Source organism: Lagenorhynchus albirostris, chromosome 18 (assembly GCF_949774975.1).
Source record: "Lagenorhynchus albirostris chromosome 18, mLagAlb1.1, whole genome shotgun sequence".
Lineage (NCBI taxonomy): Eukaryota > Metazoa > Chordata > Mammalia > Artiodactyla > Delphinidae > Lagenorhynchus > Lagenorhynchus albirostris.
The window spans coordinates 15647051-15666929 of record NC_083112.1 but is presented as its reverse complement, the minus strand read 5'-3'; the positions used below and the strand labels follow the sequence as shown (position 1 = coordinate 15666929).

Here is a 19879-nt window from a genome sequence, read left to right as displayed (position 1 = left end):
GTCTGCTAAATGTGTCAATGGGTACAATGAAAAAGTTACTTCCCACACTACTATATATTAAATAGATAACTAATAAGAACCTACTGTATAGCACAAGGAACTCAAGTATACTCAGTACTCTGTAGTGACCTGTATGGGAAAAGAATCTAAAAAAGAGTGGATATATGTATATGAATAACTGATTCACTTTGCTGTACAGCAGAAACTAACAGAACATTGTAAATCAGCTATACTCCAATAAAAATTTTTTTAAAAAGTTACTTCCATTAAACCACAACAAGAAGCTATGCAAATTACTAGAATCAAATTATGCCCATGTGATTTGCCCTACCTCACCCACTATTCCTCTTTCCCCAGCCTAATTAAGGCCACCCTTGGCTTTGGAGAAGCATCAGTTCCAATACTCTAGTGCTATGTGCTCACTCAGATCATGCATAACTGTTACAAGACACTTAGAAGGGAGGTTAAGGGTTGATAACACTTCTTGGTACTATTTAAAGAATGATCAAGTTGATAGATATCATACATAGTTACCAAAACGCATGATTTTTCTAACAAAATTTATTCTAAAGACATATGCAGGTCTGATCAATAGTTTCAATTTAACAGATGTAGCCAAGCCTAAAACCAGAGTAAAGCAATCAGAACTGGGCCTCAAGAACATGATTAAGGTGACGGTGTGTGTAAGATAGGTAAGGTGAATTGGGCTGGAGCAGGTTGAAAAACCTTGCAGATACGCATACTTATCACATTGAATACTTCCTACTTTACAGCAAAGAACTCAAAATCTTAGAATGAATGATAAGGGTGGGTGGCTGTTACCTAAAGGAGATTGTAGCCAAGCATCTTGTTATTGGAGCAAACCTGATATGTTACTCTTAAACACTGACCTTAAACATTCCTTTTTTTTTTTCCCCTGTATAAAATTGATCTTTGGGATTTTTCAGGAACCACGTTTCATTTTCCATGCTTTCAGGTACTGTTTAGAATGAGGATGATACCAGCAGATTCAGTGTCTGAACCAGATAATGTCCTGAAAGTAAATTAAACATGTATATACTGACCACTAAAGGAGCTATAGAATTAAAGATGCTTCAATCCCTCAGGGTCATGTGTTACCTAGTTTGAAACTAACATAATGGTGAGAAATTGTTAAATATTCTTAGCATCATGATGTGACCATACTGAGCCCTAAAAGAGTGGAATGTACTCTATACACCAAGTTGGAAGAACAGCCCCTCAGACATCACCAAGAAAATAAAGATAGAAAAGACTGGACACATCCCAGTTAGGGAAATCTTGACACTTACATGCCCCACATTTAATATTATACCAAATGTAAATGCTAAGCAGACCTTAGGAATAATTTGACCAACCACTCCTCATCTTTGTTTACTTGGTTCAGCAATGCATCAATGTGCCAACTTAGTTTTATTTTCATTATAGACCAGCTATTTCAGGCTGAATTCTACCACTTAGATATAACCACTCTTGTCCTTCATAACAGCAGGTACAACAAATATCTGCTAAGCTCCAGGCACATGTTCAACACTGGGATTGTTATAATTAATACAAAAAGTTTAAGTCTAGTTTCCTGCCTCAAAGGGCTTACAGTCTTAATGAGGAAATTGTATTAGTATTTACTTACTCAGTTAAGAAACATTTCTAGCATGGTGCTAAGTGCTATATATAAAAAGATCATCATAAGAAACAAAGACCAGATATAGTCCCTGCCTTCCAGAAGTTTATAATCTATACATTTGAAACTATTAGAAAATAATTCAATGAAACAATAAAATTATTATTTGGTACATAATTGACATGCCTTGTTCCTCTCCTTACTCCTGTAAGTGTCAACATCAGCTTCAGAAAAGCATGTTCAATATACCTTAAGAAATTTCAAAGTCATGGTTTTATAAAACGACAGATTCATTATTTTAAATGAATGAGTTTGTATATTAGTTTTCTATCACTAGTTACAAATGACCACAAACTTAGTTAAAACAACAAAAACTTACTATCTTACACTTCCATAGGTCAGAAATCTAAAGTGGATTTCACTAGGCTAAAACCAAGGCGTTGGCAGAGCTGCATTTCTTCGGCAGGCCTTAGGGGTGAATCCGTTGCCCTGCCTTTCCCAGCTTCTAGAGGCTGCCTGCATTCCTTGGCTTGTGGCTCCTTCCTCCATCTTCAAAGGCAGCAGCATCAACCTGAATCCCTCTCAGCTGCCACCTCTGGTTCTCTCCTTTCCCTCCCTCCTCCACTTTCAAAGACTCTTGTGCTTACATTGAGCCCACCTGAATAATCCAAGATACCCTCCCTATTTTAAGGTCAGCTGATGAGCAACCTTAATTCCATCTGCAACCTTAATTCCCCTCTGCCAGGTAAAAATATATTCACATTTTTGGGTGCATGTGGGGTGAGGGGAGCCACATTACTCTGCCAACCACACATATTATCTGAAAGATTTCTCAGCGTAAAAATATTAATTTTAAATAATTTTTAAATTATTATTTAAAAAAATTAAATAATTTTAATTAAGTAAATTTTATTAATTTTAATTAATTCAGAAGTTAGTCCTATTGTCTAAATTGAGAAGAAAACTAATAAAGCCTTGGGATTACTGGAAAACCCTTACAATAAATGTATATTTATGACTGCTCCCAAAGAGACACTGTAATAGATACTAACTTGTTATTTAAGAAAAAGTTCAATAATCACACTTGTATATTTTGACTGGTGGTTGATGTTCCTGGGTCTTCATCAACAATACAAATTTTGTCATCAGATGGAGTAAAAATACTCTACAAACTTTCATTTAATTCTGCATATTTCTGTATGCCTATCCCCTCTCTTTCTTTTCAGCATCCTTAGAGGAACTGGAAACCTCTTCCCTTTTTTCTGCCTCTTTGGAAGTAGAGAGTTTTTCCAGGGATTCTACTACTTCATTTCTCAACTCATCTTCAGATTCTTCAAAATTTCTGAAATCATAAGCAGTAAAAACTCAACTTTGGGATAGCAAAACACGAATGAATACATGTGAAAATCAGTGTCCCTTCTCATGCCCCACCCCCACGTGACCAGTTTGAAAGTTGCTTTTTCACCCAGGTAATAAATTATCATATCAGTCTGGTTTCTCTAAGGATGATAAACAACCAACGTTGGGAGAATCAGTATTCTGTTTAGCTGGATTTGTGTTCAGTAACTTATATTTATTAATATCCATCTACTCTTAGTTTAAAAGAAGAGGAGGGAAGAGAAAAAAAAGGAAAAAAATAATACAACGGCTGCCACATATTGAGCCCTTCCTATGTGCCGGTCACTTCCCTGGAGCACTTTACACATACTATATTTCTTCTACTAATAACAACACTTGAGGTGGACATTATCATCATCCATTTATAAAGAAGCTGGGCTCAGAGAGGTTCAAAAACAGTGCCCAAGGTCTCACAGCTCTTAACTATTAGGACCAGGAATTGAAATTGTGTCTAAGGCTGGAACACTGATGCTTTTAGAAAAGAAGAAGGGAAGAGACCAAGAAAACTATCTCAAAGATCACAGATATTTAAGGGGCAAAGGAAAGAAACCTAGGAGGAACTGGTAGGAACCAAGAGTGTTCGTCATGGAAGCCAAGGGAGCAGAGAATTTCCAGGGAGAGGGAGCAGTCACATAAGATGAGGACTGAGAAATGATCATCGGACTCGGCAATTTCAAGGTAATAGATGACCTTTGCAGGAATATTTCAGAGTTCTCTGCAGCCGGAACCATCATATAGTGGATCAAGAAAGCAACGGGAGGTTTAAAAAAGTGATGACAATGAGCTAAAACTCCTCTGAGGGGAGCCCTGCTCTGAAAGGACAGTATTATCTCAAGAACATAAGGGGAATGGGTTTTTTTGGTGTTTTTCAAGATGGGAGAGATTTGGGCATGTTTATAAGCTGAGAGGAAGTAAGTAATAGATGTTGAAAATACAGGAGAAAGGTAGATTAATTGATAGCAACATGGTCACTGAGGAAAGGCTGGGACTTAGAGCACCTGTGTAAGGAGGAGCTTTCAACAGGAAGGGAGGCTGCTTTCCTCTGAGAAGGAAGATAGGGAGGGAGAAGGAGTCAAGGACGCATGTGTAAAAAATTCATGGATCTACACAACAGAGGTAATTCCACCTACAAAACACCCCCTCTGTGAAGCAGAAGGCAGGGCACGTGATGAGAGCAAGGTGGATGGGGGTGAGTGTGCACGACTGAGGGTTTGGAGGGAAGCTGACCAGGCATAGGATTGCTAGGTATCACAGAGGACTCCCCTGAAATTGGAGATCATCAGTTCGGGGTGGACCAGTAATTATAGCTCCCATGTGTTAAGCTGCCATTACTCAGGTATGTGCTTACACAAAATCTTGCCTTTGTCTCCATTCCTCTACAATGTAATAATATGTCCGTGTGAATTTCTTTTCATTGATCCTGCTTGATGATTCTTTTATTTCCCAGATATCATGATTCGTGGCTTTCAATCATTACAAAAAGTTCACAGCTATAATTGCTTTGAATATTGCTTTTCATTTATTCTCTTCTTCTGGAATTCCTTTTAGATATACATTGAGCCTTCATGCCTCTTAACACTTCTTTCACATTTTCGATCATTTTTTCCCCCTCAGATCTATCTTCTAGTTACTAATTCCTTCATTATCACTATCCTGTTTTTAAACTGCTGAATTTTAATTTCTATTGGAAGACTTTTTCACGTTCAGAAGTTCTATTGGTTGATTATCAAATCTTCCTGTTCTTTTTTGATAGACCTGCTTTTTTCTCATGTTTTCTTATTTTAATTAAATAATTTTAAATACACAATATAATTATGCAAATATTAAATACTCATAATATTATCTGAAGTTGTTTATGACCTAATTTAGCTATTTGTTGTGTTTGCTGTCTCTCATAGTGGATTTAATCTTTAATTGTGAGCTCATCTTCAGCAGTGCTTTAGTGAGAAATTCACTGTAACCTGGATTGAGGCTATATCCCTCCAGAATGTTTTATATGTATTTCTTCTAGAGATCCCAGAGTATTACAATCTCTTACTGCTAATTTTAATGTTAATTGTTCAATGTACATGTTTCTAGACCATCCAAGTATTGTAAATTCAAACTCCAAATCTGAGTGAAGACAAATCCATGGTTATAAATTTCTCAGGAAGTATTTTTCTCCCAGAGATTGAGCCAAGACAGACAAGCCACATTCCTGAGCTTTTTTCCTAGACCACCATTGCACTGAAGAGCAGCTCTTCAAGGGTTCCATTTAGGAAGAATGGAGGGGAACCCAATGAAGAAACCAAAAAACCTGTCAGATATGTAGGAGATAGGAAAGAAAGGAGGGAAGAAAATTTTAAAAACAAAACCAAAAAAACCCCACAAAATACAAAAGAACTTCCAAAACAAAATGAGCCTGCAAACTAAAATTCCAAAACACAAGAATAAATCTAATGGTAAGAAAGGTAAGGTGGGCAACAATTTTTTTTTTTAAGTTGGACCATTGAACCAACTCGAGATGAAATTATTATTATTTTACTTATTTATTTATTTATTTTTGATACGTGGGCCTCTCACTGTTGTGGCCTCGAGAGCCGTTGCAGAACACAGGCTCCGGACGCGCAGGCTCAGCGGCCATGGCTCACGAGCCCAGCCGTTCCGCAGCATGTGGGATCTTCCCGGACCGGGGCACGAACCCGTGTCCCCTGCATCGGCAGGCGGGCTCTCAACCACTGCGCCACCAGGGAAGCCCAAGAGATGAAATTATTTTTATGGAGGCACTGGAAGAAATTTTCACATATTGGGGTATGGGGAAGTCATTCTGGCTTATACATGATTTGGCCTATACTTTATGTGACCTGGAACAGCCTGTCTTATGGCCAAACTTGTACATCTGCTTTAACCATTAAAGAGTGTCAACTCTGGGAGCTTCCCTGGTGGCACAGAGGTTAAGAATCCGCCTGCCAGTGCAGGGGACACAGGTTCAAGCCCTGGTCCGGGAAGATCCCACATGCTGCAAAGTAACTAAGCCCATGCGCCACAACTACTGAGCCTGTGCTCTAGAACCCGGGAGCCACAACTACTGAAGCCCGTGCGCCTAGAGCCCATGCTCCGCAACAAGAGAAGCCACTGCAATGAGAAGCCCGCACACCACAATGAAGAGTAGCCCCCCTTGCTGCAACTAGAGAAAACCCGTGTGCAGCAACAAAGACCCAACGCAGCCAAAAATAAATTTTAAAAAAAGTGTCCACTCTGAAGATAGGGATAAATGATCCCTGTTCCTATGACACCAATGCTAAAATACTCCTTCAAAGATGAGGGTCCCTTCCCAGACACCAAGTTCATGCTGACTCGCTGTGTATGTGCTAATGGCTCTTTTGAAACCTTGAAGGAAGGTACCCCTGTAATGTTTGATGTTTGTTCTTTGTTCTGATAAGATATAAAAACTGTACTGAAAACCATGCTTCTCCAGAGGGCTTTCTTCTTCCTTGGTGGAGTCTACGCTCCTGGTCTATAGTTCGCAGTTTTGCTTGAATAAAACTCTCTTCTATTCTTTATTATAGATTGTTTATAATTGGCATCGACAGAAGATTTTGATAAAGCCCTTAAAGTTAGTATGCTCAACAAGAGAAATTAAAGCACAACATCCATTTTAAAATGTTTTTAAATTATGGGAAACAATTATGCAAGAATGAAGCAAAAACATATAAATATAAGAAAAAATAATTATAAATATTAGGAAATATGTAATCATTTAAGTTAAACACCTAATAGATGATACCCAGAGAGAATTGGAAAACAGTATTCAAGAATTCACCTAAATTGAAACAAAGAATAAAAAATATGAAAGGGGACTTCCCTGGTGGTTCAGTGGGCAAGACTCCATGCTCCCAAGGCAGGGGGGCCAGGGATCGGGGAACTAGATCCTGCATGCATGCCGCAACTAAGAGTCTGCATGCCACAATTAAGAACCAGTGCAGCCTAAATAAATAAATACTTTTTTAAAAAATACGAACATACAACTAGGTGTTATTGGGGACAGATTGAGAAGCTCTAGAATCTATCTAATGGGAGAGCCAAAATGGAGGGAATAAGAAAAGCGATATTTGGAGAAATAATAGGTAAAAAATTTCCAGAACTAAAGAAAGTCATGAGTTCTCAGAAGAAAGTGAACCAAGGAGGATAAAAGATAAATCCAGACTTAGAGATATCATAGCAAAACATAAGAATGAAAGAAGAAAAAGTAAGTTATGAAAGTACTAGGGAGAGAGCACATCTATAAAGGAAGAACAATTAGATGATAACAGATTTCGCATCAGCAATAATAGAGACCAGGAGAAAAAGGAAGAGGCTGAGAAAATTCTCCCCTCCCTTCCTCCCTCCCTCCCTCCCTCCCTTCCTTCCTTCTTCCATCCCTCCCTCCTTCCTCCCTCCCTCCCTCCCTTCCTTCTTCCATCCCTCCCTCCTTCCTCCCTCCCTCCCTCCTTTATTTGCTAGACAGGTTGATTCCAATGTTCCCATGGAAAAACAAACAAGTAAGACTAGACAGGAAAATTATGAAAAATGAAAGCCCCCCCAAACAATAAAACATATTATAAACATGTTTATAATAATTATACTAGAAAGAATAGGAATTGGATACAAATACACATAAAAATGTTGTATGTCATAAAAGTGGCACTTCAAATTGGTATCAAAAATAAAGATTTTTAATAAATGGCATTGGAATAAGTAAGGAGTTATCTGGGGAAAAAATTAAGTTGGAGCCACACTACTTGTGGCTAAGTGTAGCCACACTACACTTGTACTTTACAGTACAAGTAAAATTCAAGATGAACAAAATATTTAACTAAATAGAAAACTAAATCATAAAAGTACTAAAAAGGGTTTCCCTGGTGGCGCAGTGGTTGAGGGTCCGCCTGCCGATGCAGGGGACACGGGTTCGTGCCCCAGTCTGGGAAGATCCCACATGCCACGGAGCAGCTGGGGCCATGAGCCATGGCCGCTGAGCCTGCGCGTCCAGAGCCAAGTAAGAAATTTCCTCATGGCACAAGTCACTATAAATACAATCAAAAAGCAAACAAAAAACGGAAAAATATTCTTGAAACACATTACAGCTAAAAGACTAATTTCCCTAAAATACAAAAAGTTCCCCAAATCAACACAATGTTAATAGCCTAAATTTTTTAAATGACTAAGGCTATAAATAAAACTGATTCCCAAAGGAGGAAATAAAGATGGATCTTAAGCATAAGGAAAGGCAACCTTACTCATAAAAGAAATGCTAATTAAAACAAACCTGAAATGGCATTTTAAAATCTATCAACTGTGCAATGATCCGTAAGTTTGGTAACACACTGAGCAAGGAAATGTACAAGGAAACAGGCACTTCCATACCCTGTCAGTGGAAGTGTTCATAGGTGTAACCTCTGTGAAGGGCAATTTGACATTATCCAATTACAAACGTACATACTCTTTGACCCAACACTTTGCTGTTCTGGGAATTTAAACTCTCTATATACTACTGTTTGTATATTATGATAGGTACTCAAGATACACTGTTAAGTGATAAAAGGAAGTTGCGAGATAGTATCTACATTATGAAACTGTTTCTATAAAAAAGAAAAGGAATATACACATACCAAGATATACAGATTTGCTTACATTTTAATGGAATTTCTCAGAAGAAGTATGCACAAGAAGCAGATTGGATTGGTTGACTCTAGGGAGGGGAATTGTGTGGCAGAGGTAATGAGATAGCAGAAAGACTATGAAAATAATATACCTTTTGAATTTGGAACCATGTAAATATATTACCTATTTTAAAAGTAAATTATAATAAAATTTTTAAACTTCAAAGGACTCCAAATTTTAGAACTAATTAGAGAGTTCAGTGAGGTTACAGGATACAACATCAATAGTGTTCCATATACTAGCAGTAGCCAAAATGTAGTAGGAGAAAAATGACCCCATTAATAATGGCAACAACAACAAAAAAGTTAAGTGGTATCTATATCATGAAGAAAACTACAAAAATACTGAAGAATATTTTAAAAGGCATAAATAGATGGAGAGCGATACTATATTCATGGATGTTAAGACTTATAATCACAAAGATGTGAATTCCCATAAATTAATCAACAAATGTAATCTCATTCTCATCAAAATCCCAACAAGCTTTTTCATGACACTTTACAAGAGAATGAAAGGATGTATACGTTGAGTAAAAGGCAACAGCAAAGATAATTTTGAAGAAAATGATATGGAGACTAGAGGAAGCTGTGAGGACTAGCCATACCAGATATCAAAAGGTACAATAAAGCCATAGTAACTGACAGAATATCACTGATGCAGAAAGGGAAAACAAAGCCATTGGAAAAGAATGGAGAACCCAGAGACAAACCCATGTATATAAGAAAACTTGGTCTCCTTAGCTGGGTCTTTGAGGCTATATTCTATGCCTCAACAACAGCATTTTAACTTTTTACCATTTTTACTATATCCCATGCTTCATTTAGGCATCTAGGTATGACCTACTTACGTATCATCATCATCAGATCTTGGTCCTGGTTGTTCTTCTACTTCAATGTCACAGGCCACTCCTACCTTCCCCTCTTGTTTAGGAAGCCATTGTTTTAATGGTCCCACTGTTAAATGACAGAAAGAGAGATTAAAGCATCCCAGCCTATACATCTCGAGAGGGACATATACTAAAAATCCTATATTGAACATCAACCACAATGGTAAAACCTTTGAATAATTTCCATTAAAACAGAGAATAGACAGGTGACAACTGACACCAACTATTCCGCATTGTACTGAAGGTAGTAGGCAACACAAGAGAAAGAAGTAAGAAGAATAAGGATCAGAGATGAAGAGACAAAATAATCCCACTTTGGGAATAGATGCTTTGATTGTATAGAAAATTTAAGAAAATCTTGTAAAAACTTAAGACTTTCCAACATTATTGCACTACCCTTATTCTTCGTTGTTTTTATACCCAGTATTCAGTTTATGGTTACAGTTAATCACTGATGTCTGCAAAGAAAACCCAAAGCACACACCCACAATTCTATCTTTTTTGGTGAGGGGAGGAAGGAGGTGAGGGGGTGAATTAATTGTTGTTATTTAAAATGTACTTTTTGGGAATTCCCTGGCGGTCCAGCAGTTAGGACTCCGTGCCTTCACTGCCAAGGGTGTGGGTTCAATCTCTGGTTGGGGAACTAAGATCCTGCAAGCCCCATGGCTCAGCCAAAAAAAAAAAATCTTGACTCTTGTGATTTCAAATAATGCCCACATACTATTAAATACTTTGCAAACATTAAAAAAAGAATGAGGTAAGCCAGACTCTTAACAATTAAATTATTTTTTAAAAATGTACTTTTTTTCTCTTGGGAAAAAAATCAGAATGAAGGTAGTACAATATTTAATTTCTTTATAGAAAGCAGCATCCCCTCAACAACTCTAAGCTTCCAATGATTATGAGATGCACATATTTTATACACCAATAGCAAAGAAAATGTTCCCAATAAAATGGGACAATGTCTTCTTAGCCCTTAGAATTTATATATATATATATATATATATATATATATATATTTTTTTTTTTTTTTTTTTTTTCCGGTACGCGGGCCTCTCACTGTTGCGGAGCACAGGCTCCGGATGCGCAGGCTCAGCGGCCATGGCTCACAGGCCCAGCCGCTCCGAGGTATGTGGGATCTTCCCGGAACGGGGCACGAACCCGTGTCCCCTGCATCGGCAGGCGGACTCTCAACCACTGCGCCACCAGGGAAGCCCAGAATTTATATTTTATATAAATTACTATAAGAACTCTTTTAGTCCTCCCTAAGCATACATTTTTAATCTTATATCACTCTTGTATATTCATAAAAATGAAAATATAGGTGAAAAAAATTGGATAAGGTATAACTAAAATTCCTCACATTCACAGTATTACTCCTCTGAATTGTTATTTTTTTAACATATCAATCAAATTATTTTGGATCCCAATTCAAAGAGACCATAATAAAACAATTCATGAGACAATCAAGGAATTCTGAATTACTTTTTGAGTCGATGTCTGAGATTTTTTTGTTTGTGGTAAAAGAAAAAATAACATAAATTTACCCTCTTAACTATTTCCAAGTGTACAGTACAGCATTGTTAACTATATGCACATTGTTGTACAGCAGCTCTCTAGAACTTTTTCATCTTGCATGACTGAAACTCTACTCCCACTGAAAAACAACTCCCTATATCCCCCTCCCCCCAGCCTCTGGAAATCACCATTATACTTTTTAAGAATTTGACTCCTGTAAATACCTCACCTAAGGGGAATCTTGCAGTATTTATCTTTCAAGACTGGCTTACTTCACTTAGCATAATGTCCTCAAGGTTCATCTATGTGGTAGCTTGTGACAGGATTTCTTTCTTTTTTTAACACTGAATAATAATCTATTGTATGTATATACCACATTTTCTTTATCCATTCATCCACTGATGAACATTTAGGTTGCTTCCACATCTTAGCTATTGTGAATAATGGTACATTGAACATGGGTATGCAAAAACATCTCTTCGAGATCTTGTTTTCAATTTTTTGTATATATATACCCAGACGAGGGATTGCTGGATCAGGCAGTTCTATTTTAAATTTTTTAAGGAACTGCCATACCATTTTCCATAATGGCTGCACTATTTTACAATTCTACCAATGGTGCATAAGGGTTTCAATTATTCCACATACTTGTTATTTTCTGGTGTTTTTTTTTTTATATGGTGGCCATCGAATGAGTGTGAGATGATAGATCTTTGTGGGTTTTGTTTTGTTTTTTAAAATTTTTATTTATTATTTTTGGCTGTGTCGGGTCTTCATTGCTGCACGCGGGCTTTCTTTAGTTGTGGCAGTGGGGGCTACTCTTCGTTGTAGTGCTTGGACTTCTCATTGCGGTGGCTTCTCTTGTTGTGGAGCATGGGCTCCAGGCACGTGGGCTTCACTAGTTGCGGCACGCGGGCTCAAGCTGCTCCGTGGCATGTGGGATCTTCCAGGTGCAGGGCTCGAACCCGTGTCCCCTGCATTGGCAGGCGGATTCTTAACCACTGTGCCACCAGGGAAGCCCCTCTTTGTGGTTTTGATTTAAAGTTACTGATGATTAATGATGTTGAGCATCTTTTCATATGCCTGTCAATGATGTCTGCTTTTTCCCCTACAAAAACCTTGGTGCAATCAAGAACATTGTTGAGACAGAGTTTCTTAAAAGAATCCACAAAAGAACTAAAAGAATTCACAGAGAATTTAAAATGCTGGTTTCTTAAGTTGGCTTTAAAATTATGTAGAGCTAGCCTACTTTCAACTACCACTTTAGGAATTTTGCTAAGTATGTCTACAATAGTTAGCTTTTCCAGAATAATAAACTACCACGTAACTTAGTGGCTTAAAACAGTAACCATTTATATAGGTCACAATTCTGCAGTTGGGCGATTTGGGCTGGGCTCAGCTGGCCGGCTCTTCCAGTCTCAGCTGGGCCCCTCATGGCATCTGCAGTCACTTGCCTGGCCACCTGGAGGTTGGCTGGTCTAGCATGGCTTCACTTGGGATGGCTTGTCTCTCTGTTCCACACGGTCCCTCATTTTCCAGCAGGGCAACTGGAGCTAGTTGAGAGATGGACAGGATTCCAAAAGAAAGAGCAGAAGCTCCTTAAATACTCAGATTTGCCACACCATCACTTCCGGTGCATTCTACTGACCTAAGCAAATCACAAGGCCAGTCAAGACTCAAGGGAAGAGGGGAAGAAAAACATTTAATGACAGAGGAGCTGCAAAGTCATACTGCAAAGGGCATGGATACAGGGAAGTGAAGGACTGTGCTCATGTTTGTAATCTATCATAACATACCTTTCCCACACAAACTGTACAACCATCTGGTTCCTAGGTGTCTAAAGAGTATTTCACTTTAGTCTCCAGGAAAAAAAAAATCCCTACCCTCTGTTAGCAAGTGGGATTAAAAATAGGAACTTTCCTCCAAAGGTGGAATTAAGAGCAAAGTGTGGCTTTTTTTATTTTATTTTATTTTTTGGTAAACTGTTACATGACTGCTCATGTACACACAAGTAGAAATCTCACCACACTTACATTTACCTATTTAAATCAACATATTTCATCCCAAATCATAGCCCGTGTTACTTCCTAAAGCGCATTAAACAAATGAAACAGATTGATATATCTCATCTATGAGGTAGTCTGGCTAATTAAAAGCAAGCCAGAGTATTCCTCCTGGTGTGGGAATCTGACAGTTTTTATTTTCCTGTCTCAGGAAGACAGTTTTAGGAGGCTCTTATTTTTGTTTAACAGGATAGAAGAAAGAATGAAAGGCTAACTACAGAAATGTAAATCAGCTGTTATCAGGATGTGCAACTATGATGTTACCAAGGCAACTGTGTGGCCCGAAAACTTACACTAGAAAAATAGAGGTTACCTTCCCACCAAGGATTCCCTTGGAGTGGTTAAACTATAAACAAAATTACTGACCTGAATTAATTATGCACATGTAAAAAAATACTTCTCTTTGAAAGAGTGTCACTCTTACTACTTAGATTCATTTAAAAGGATTTTGTAAAGTCTTGCTATTTCAAACTTTTTAAAATTAGCACAAATTAAACATGTACTTGATAAACCCTCATTTTTATTTGTTTATTTTTAATTAATTAATTTTATTTATTTTTTTTGCATTGGGTCTTCGTTGCTGTGTGCGGGCTTTCTCTAGTGGCAGAGAGCTGGGGCTACTCTTCGTTGTGGTGCACGGGCTTCTCATTACAGTGGCTTCTCTTGTTGCAGAGCATGGGCTCTAGGTGGGCAGGCTTCAGTAGTTGTGGCATGCGGGCTCAGTAGTTGTGGTGCACAGGCTCACTAGTTGTGGCTCGCGAGTTCTAGAGCGCAGGCTCAGTAGTTGTGGCACATGGGCTTAGTTGCTCCAACTTAGTTGCTTAGTTGTGGGATCTTCCCAGACCAGGGCTCAACCCGTGTCCCCTGCATTGGCAGGCAGATTCTTAACCACTGCGCCAGATTCTTAACACAATTCTTAACCATTCTTAACCACTGAGGAAAAGTCCAAACCCTCATTTTCAAATGGAATTTAGAGCTAGAAACATCAAAGGAATTTATCTTCAAGGAGTTGGATATTTAAGCTGAAGACTGACAAACGATATATGAATCATGCTTAAATGTACGACAACGAATCCTTAAATGCCTTTATAAATTGTGTCTATTACACCTGTAATCAAAGTTATTAAAATCTACACATGCAGAAAGTCTTTACAAAGACTCCATAGAGCTGTAAGAATAATTAGCATTGCAATTTCCTTATCCAACTTGATAGCAATACAAATATTGGCAATCCCATGCCTTTACATAAAGTGATAGTAAAAACGTGCTATGGCTGTATTTTCATTCACAGAGACATGGTGGGGCTTCCCTGGTGGCGCAGTGGTTGAGAGTCCACCTGCCGATGCAGGGTACACGGGTTCGTGCCCCGGTCCGGGAGGATCCCACATGCCGCAGAGCGGCTGGGCCCGTGAGCCATGGCCTCTGGGCCTGCCGTCCAGAGCCTGTGCCCCGCAACGGGCGAGGCCACAACAGTGAGAGGCCCGCGTACCGCAAAACAAAAAACAAAAACAAAGGCATGGTGACTTACTAAGTTCTGGGCATTATACCAGGCGCTAGGGATGGAGAGGCCGAGTGGGGTGGTGATCAAGACAAAGCTCTCAGAAGCTTATAGTCTAGTGAGGAAGAAAGATATTAAACAGGAAACTAAAGTGAACTTTACTTTTATGATCAGAGAATTACAGTGTCTTGTGGGATATTAAGCAGGGAAACCAAACTTAGAGGAATGCAAAGGAGACATGCCCTGATGTTTTCTCAGGCATTTAAAACAGTGGTTCCTGGGGGACTTCCTGATGGTCCAGTGTTAAGACTCGGGCTTCCACGGCAGGGAGGTGTTTCAATCCCAAAAAAAACAAAAACAAAAATAAAAAACGGTGGTTCCAGGCTTCTCTGGTGTTGCAGTGGTTAAGAATCTGCCTGCCAATGCAGGGGACATGGGTTCGAGCCCTGGTCCTGGAGGGTCCCACATACCACGGAGCAGCTGGGCCCGTGCACCCCAACTACTGAGCCTGAGCTCTAGAGCCCATGAGCCACAACTACTGAGCCCGTGAGGCACAACTACTGATGAAGCCTGCCCACCTACAGCCCATACTCCACAACAAGAGAAGCCACCGCAAAAAGAAGCCACCGCAATGAGAAGCCCGCGCAACACAACAAAGAGTAGCCCCCACTCGCCGCCAACTAGAGAAAGCCTGCGTGCAGCAACGAACACCCAATGCAGCCAAAAATAAATAAATAAATTTATAAAAACAAACAAAAAACCAGTGGTTCCTTGTCAGTGGTACACAGGCAGTAGTTTAATTGAGATCCAGGTTTTTAATAGCAATCTCTAAAATTTCAAATAAAATTGCTACTGCATCTTTTTATGGCCTGAATTTAAATGATAACCATAATAAGGAAATGTCTTTCATGCCTTTAACCAATATTTGAGTGTGAATGAATTTGAGTGAGACTGAATTCATGTGAAATTGTCAGAGGCAACTAACAGAGAAAAGACAGAGAGACCTTAGACAAACTTGAGGATTTACAGAAAGCTTATTAGAATTTTTTGGATTAAAGGGAAGCATGTCAATCAAGTTACAGGCTCTTCCACTCATTCATTCCAATTATTAACTGATTAAGAATCTCCTATATTCCAGACACCTTTGTAAAGCCCTGTTCGGCAATATAGCAAAAAGCAGGGAGGGAAGGGTATCTGCTGATAAAACATCAGAAATGGCCGGGAGGTTGCATCAGAGTGAAATCTTACAGGAGGAATTACTTTGGCAAAGGGAGGAGTCTTTAGAAAGACTCACCTTTCTAAACTGAGGGAGAAATATTTGCTGATGGAGAAGTGCTAGTAGCCCTGGTGCCGGGAGAGGCCATCCGATCTTGAAGGCACTTAGAGTCTGCAGAGTCTGGATTTTATCCTGAGGGTATGGGAGAATCTTTTGCAGGATTTAAAAGGATTTTTAGGATTATCTGGCAGGGGTGCAGAGGGAGAGGTAAAGAAAGAAGAGATGACCAGAGACAGGAAGTCAAGCTTGCTACAGAGATAAGAAAGATGGGGTGAGGCCAACAACAGAGTGAGAGGCTGAAAGAGCAGAGAAAGCACAGCTGGGGTGGGAGGGGATGCCTGCACCTTTAGCAGGTTACAAAAGAAAATACCTACATTTTGCTTTGAATGCTACCCTTAGAGGCAAGTTCCTATGTTTAATCCCACTTGTTAGATTACTCATATATGCCTAATGTAAAGCCATCCATTTGAAAATGCAGTAAGTTCATGAATTAATTAATTTGGTATGCAAGATCAAATGAAGTTTTCTATGACTCTCTCCAAGAAGCACAGGAACAAACCCAAGAAGACACATCATAGTCACCAGTATGTCACCATCGCAGTGTCCTGAAAGATGGGCGCCCCCCTCCTACCTGGTCTGTGGCCCTAGCCCTTGGCCTCCAGGCCAAGCCATGCCAGCCCAAAACTTCTTCCCCACCGGCCCTCAGCCCCATCCTTACAGATGATGTTTCTATCCCAGGATAGAAGGGGAGGGAGCAGACATGCAATCACACTGCCGTCTGTGGTTTGAAGGTACTTGAAAGAGAGCCTTGGAGGCAGGGAGGCATTTCCTCTCTCCCCCACTGCACTGCCACCCCCGCCTTGAGTTTTAAGTGTGGCAGCTGAGATAAGTAACAACACCGAAGGACTTCATCTACTCAGGGACCCTGGTCCCTTCTCCGGCGCCTAGATTTTAGTCATACCGTCTTTCTTTCTTTCTTTCTTTTTTTTTTTGGGTACGCGGGCCTTCCAGACGCGCAGGCTCAGCGGCCATGGCTCACGGACCCAGCCGCTCCGCGGCATGTGGGATCTTCCCGGACCGGGGCACGAACCCGTGTCCCCTGCATCGGCAGGCGGACTCTCAACCACTGCGCCACCAGGGAAGCCCATACCGTCTTTCTCAGTCTCTCAGGCCTGTGGATCTGCAAGTTCTCCCCACCTGAAATATTGGTTCCTCAATAAAATGCTGTCCATTCTTTCAGACTCACCTTTCACAAATATTCCCCTTCTCTTGAGCTTCACAAACGGGCAGACTCACTCTTCAGAAACAGTCGGGTACGACTCTTGCATTATTCTCAGTGTTGTGCTTTAACTTTGTAAGCACGCATCCGCCTCCACCACTGTCAGGTTTCTAACCAGGCCTCCGCTCCGCCTCAGCCTCGCATCTCAGCAACCCCAGCCCTGAAACCTCGCCCCTGCGCAGGTGTTCTCTGTTTGATACCTGCCTGCCCCAAATGGCTTTGCTCGTAGCAGTTTACACCTGCACACCCAGTGGAGGACCAAATCCCCACTGTGATAGGAATTCCCTCCAACTTTAGAAAGTAACGGTTGGTTTCCCTTAAAGTCAACAGCAGCATAATCTTGCTAAACATTGGAGGCAAGAAAAACCCAAAGCCGAAAAAAACTATATTAAGAGGTATTTTACGGCCCACAGGATGGTAATTTGAGTCTGCTGAAGAGCTGTCAGAATAAACGGACTCTGTGAGGTAGCGCTAAGCACTAGCGCATCACCTACAAAGCCACTGGTCCTTCCTACCTAACTTTTCATCACTTGTCAACCCATCACATTACAGAAAATGATCCTACTTTTCTCAGAAGTTCAAGTCTTTTGTTAATGGCATTTGGAACAGGCTTGGACAAAGCAAATCAGCTTCTGAAAAGGCTTAGACACCCTCCCAATTCTCTCTCCAGGCTATTTTTATCCCCAGTCTGCATTTACACCTCTGACAAAATTCCACAGGGGACTATGTTCTTAAAAGTAAACTACATACCAAATTCTCCATCGTTGGCAGAAAATGAGCTACTTGTTAGATGTGCTGCTGTCAAAACACTCATTAAAGTTCCCGGCGTTTCAAGCCGCCACTGTTTCCTGTTTTCTGGAATGCCTTCAATCATGATCACTCGGCCGTCTGAAAAGGAGCCTGGATTATTGAAACTAAAAATGCTTCTTCATTTGAGTTTTTATAAAATCACAGAATGTGAGATCCTTGGAGGTCACCTAATCCCAACCCTCATTTTACTAGCAAGGAAGCTGAGATACAGAAAAGTTTAGTGACAATATTATCATGTACTGTTGGGCAGGAGAGTCATTTTTTGCCCTGTAAACTGGCTGTTTTGGTGTGTTGACATTTCTATTCTATTTATTTTAAATTAGGTTTCCCCTCTTACTGTCTCATTGGCTTAGGATGGATTAAATTGTATTATGTTTGCAAGCCCTTTCTTGTAAATTTGATGATATGCAATATATTTTGTAATAGTATAAATATGGGTCAATTCACACACTTTTAATTACTAATCTCAGTGATATACTTACAGACTTCAACTTATAAGATGGGTATAAATTTTAGCTCTCCCCCAGCCCCATGTTATCAAGAAGAACATAGGAAATAAGCAATAAAAATCTCCACCACCTGTAAGATCACACCCAGATATTGCTGGGACTCTCTGCTAAGGAAAGACTATGCCAGAAGCCCAAATGAAAATGGAAGAATTTAGGTTGAAAATATCATCATATCCTAAACACTGCTAACATGGAAATAGCACTTTGGTTTGCAAAGCAAGCTAATATGTATCTTTGCACTGACTCTCTAAATCTTGTGGGACAGCTAATATTTCAGTTCTGATGTTACTGAGGAAAAAACGACCCTCTAAGAAACTGCAAGGGAGTTATTAGGCTAACACGGGAAGGCAAATGAAGCCACCTGTCCCTCCTTGGGAGGAAGGTGGGAACCTGGATCTTTCTTCCTTTACATTCTCATAGCTACAGTGGCCAATTATCTAGGATAATTAGTAGGCAAGTCTCTGCAGAGGTAGGGGAGAAACCAAAACAAAATCTTTGGAAGGCATTTAATACAAATCTATCGGGATTGTACTGAAAACTGAGAACCGTCAAGTCAGGGTGAGCACAAGCATTTGGGGTGAACACAGCTGCCTTTGGGGCCTCGCTCTCCTCTTGCTGACAATTCGTGCCACTGATACCACCTTCACCCTCAGGCACAGTGGAGCAGGTGGAGGTGATGTCGGCTGTGGCCATCATTTGCAGCAGAGTCTGAGGAGACCCAGCATCCCACTGTCTCCTGTCCTCTGCAGCGGCAGCATCTGGAATGAACAACCCTGAGTATAAGGAAATAACTCGTTGATCTCAAAGCAGTCAAAGTGTGACTAACTGCAAGAAATAGTTCTTAGGAAACCTGGAGTCCATCAGCTGGTAACTTCAAAAGCAGAGAAATCAAGACCCTCAATCTAATACAGATTGCTATGGACCGAATGTTTGTGTGCCCCCTCGAATTCATATGCTGAAACTTAATGCCCAGTGTGATGGTATTAGGAGGAGGGGCTGTGGAGAGGTGATTAGGTCATGAGGGTGGAGCCTCATGAATAGGATTAATGCTCCTATGAAACAGACCTCAGAGAGCTCCCTCATCTTTTCCGCTAAGTGAGGACACAGCAAAAAGATGGAATCGGGCCCTCACCAGACCCTGAATCTGCCAGCATCATGGTCTTGGACTTTCCAGCCTCCATAACTGTGCAAAATAAATGTTGTTTATAAGTCTCCCGGTTTACGGTATTTTGTTACAGTGGCCTGAATGGACTAAGACATAGATAGATCATAACTTACAAGACTGAAATTATAAACAGGTTTAAAATTATTTCACTTTTATTAA

At 40.1% G+C, this 19879-nt stretch overlaps 1 protein-coding gene across 1 annotated transcript in view; it reads right to left on the bottom strand.

Annotated features, from left to right (window-relative positions):
* Positions 1–1387: 1387 nt before the first annotated feature.
* The window catches only part of NEK5 (NIMA related kinase 5), a 64715-nt gene continuing 46223 nt past the window's right edge, over positions 1388–19879 (bottom strand). Inside the window, exons 21-24 of the mRNA XM_060129553.1 lie at positions 17987–18124; positions 12575–12673; positions 9564–9669; positions 1388–2981 (exon numbers count right to left, since the gene is read on the bottom strand). Of these exons, the coding sequence (XP_059985536.1) occupies positions 2843–2981; positions 9564–9669; positions 12575–12673; positions 17987–18124 (482 nt within the window). The 3' untranslated portion in view covers positions 1388–2842. The remainder of the gene's footprint in view (positions 2982–9563; positions 9670–12574; positions 12674–17986; positions 18125–19879) is intronic.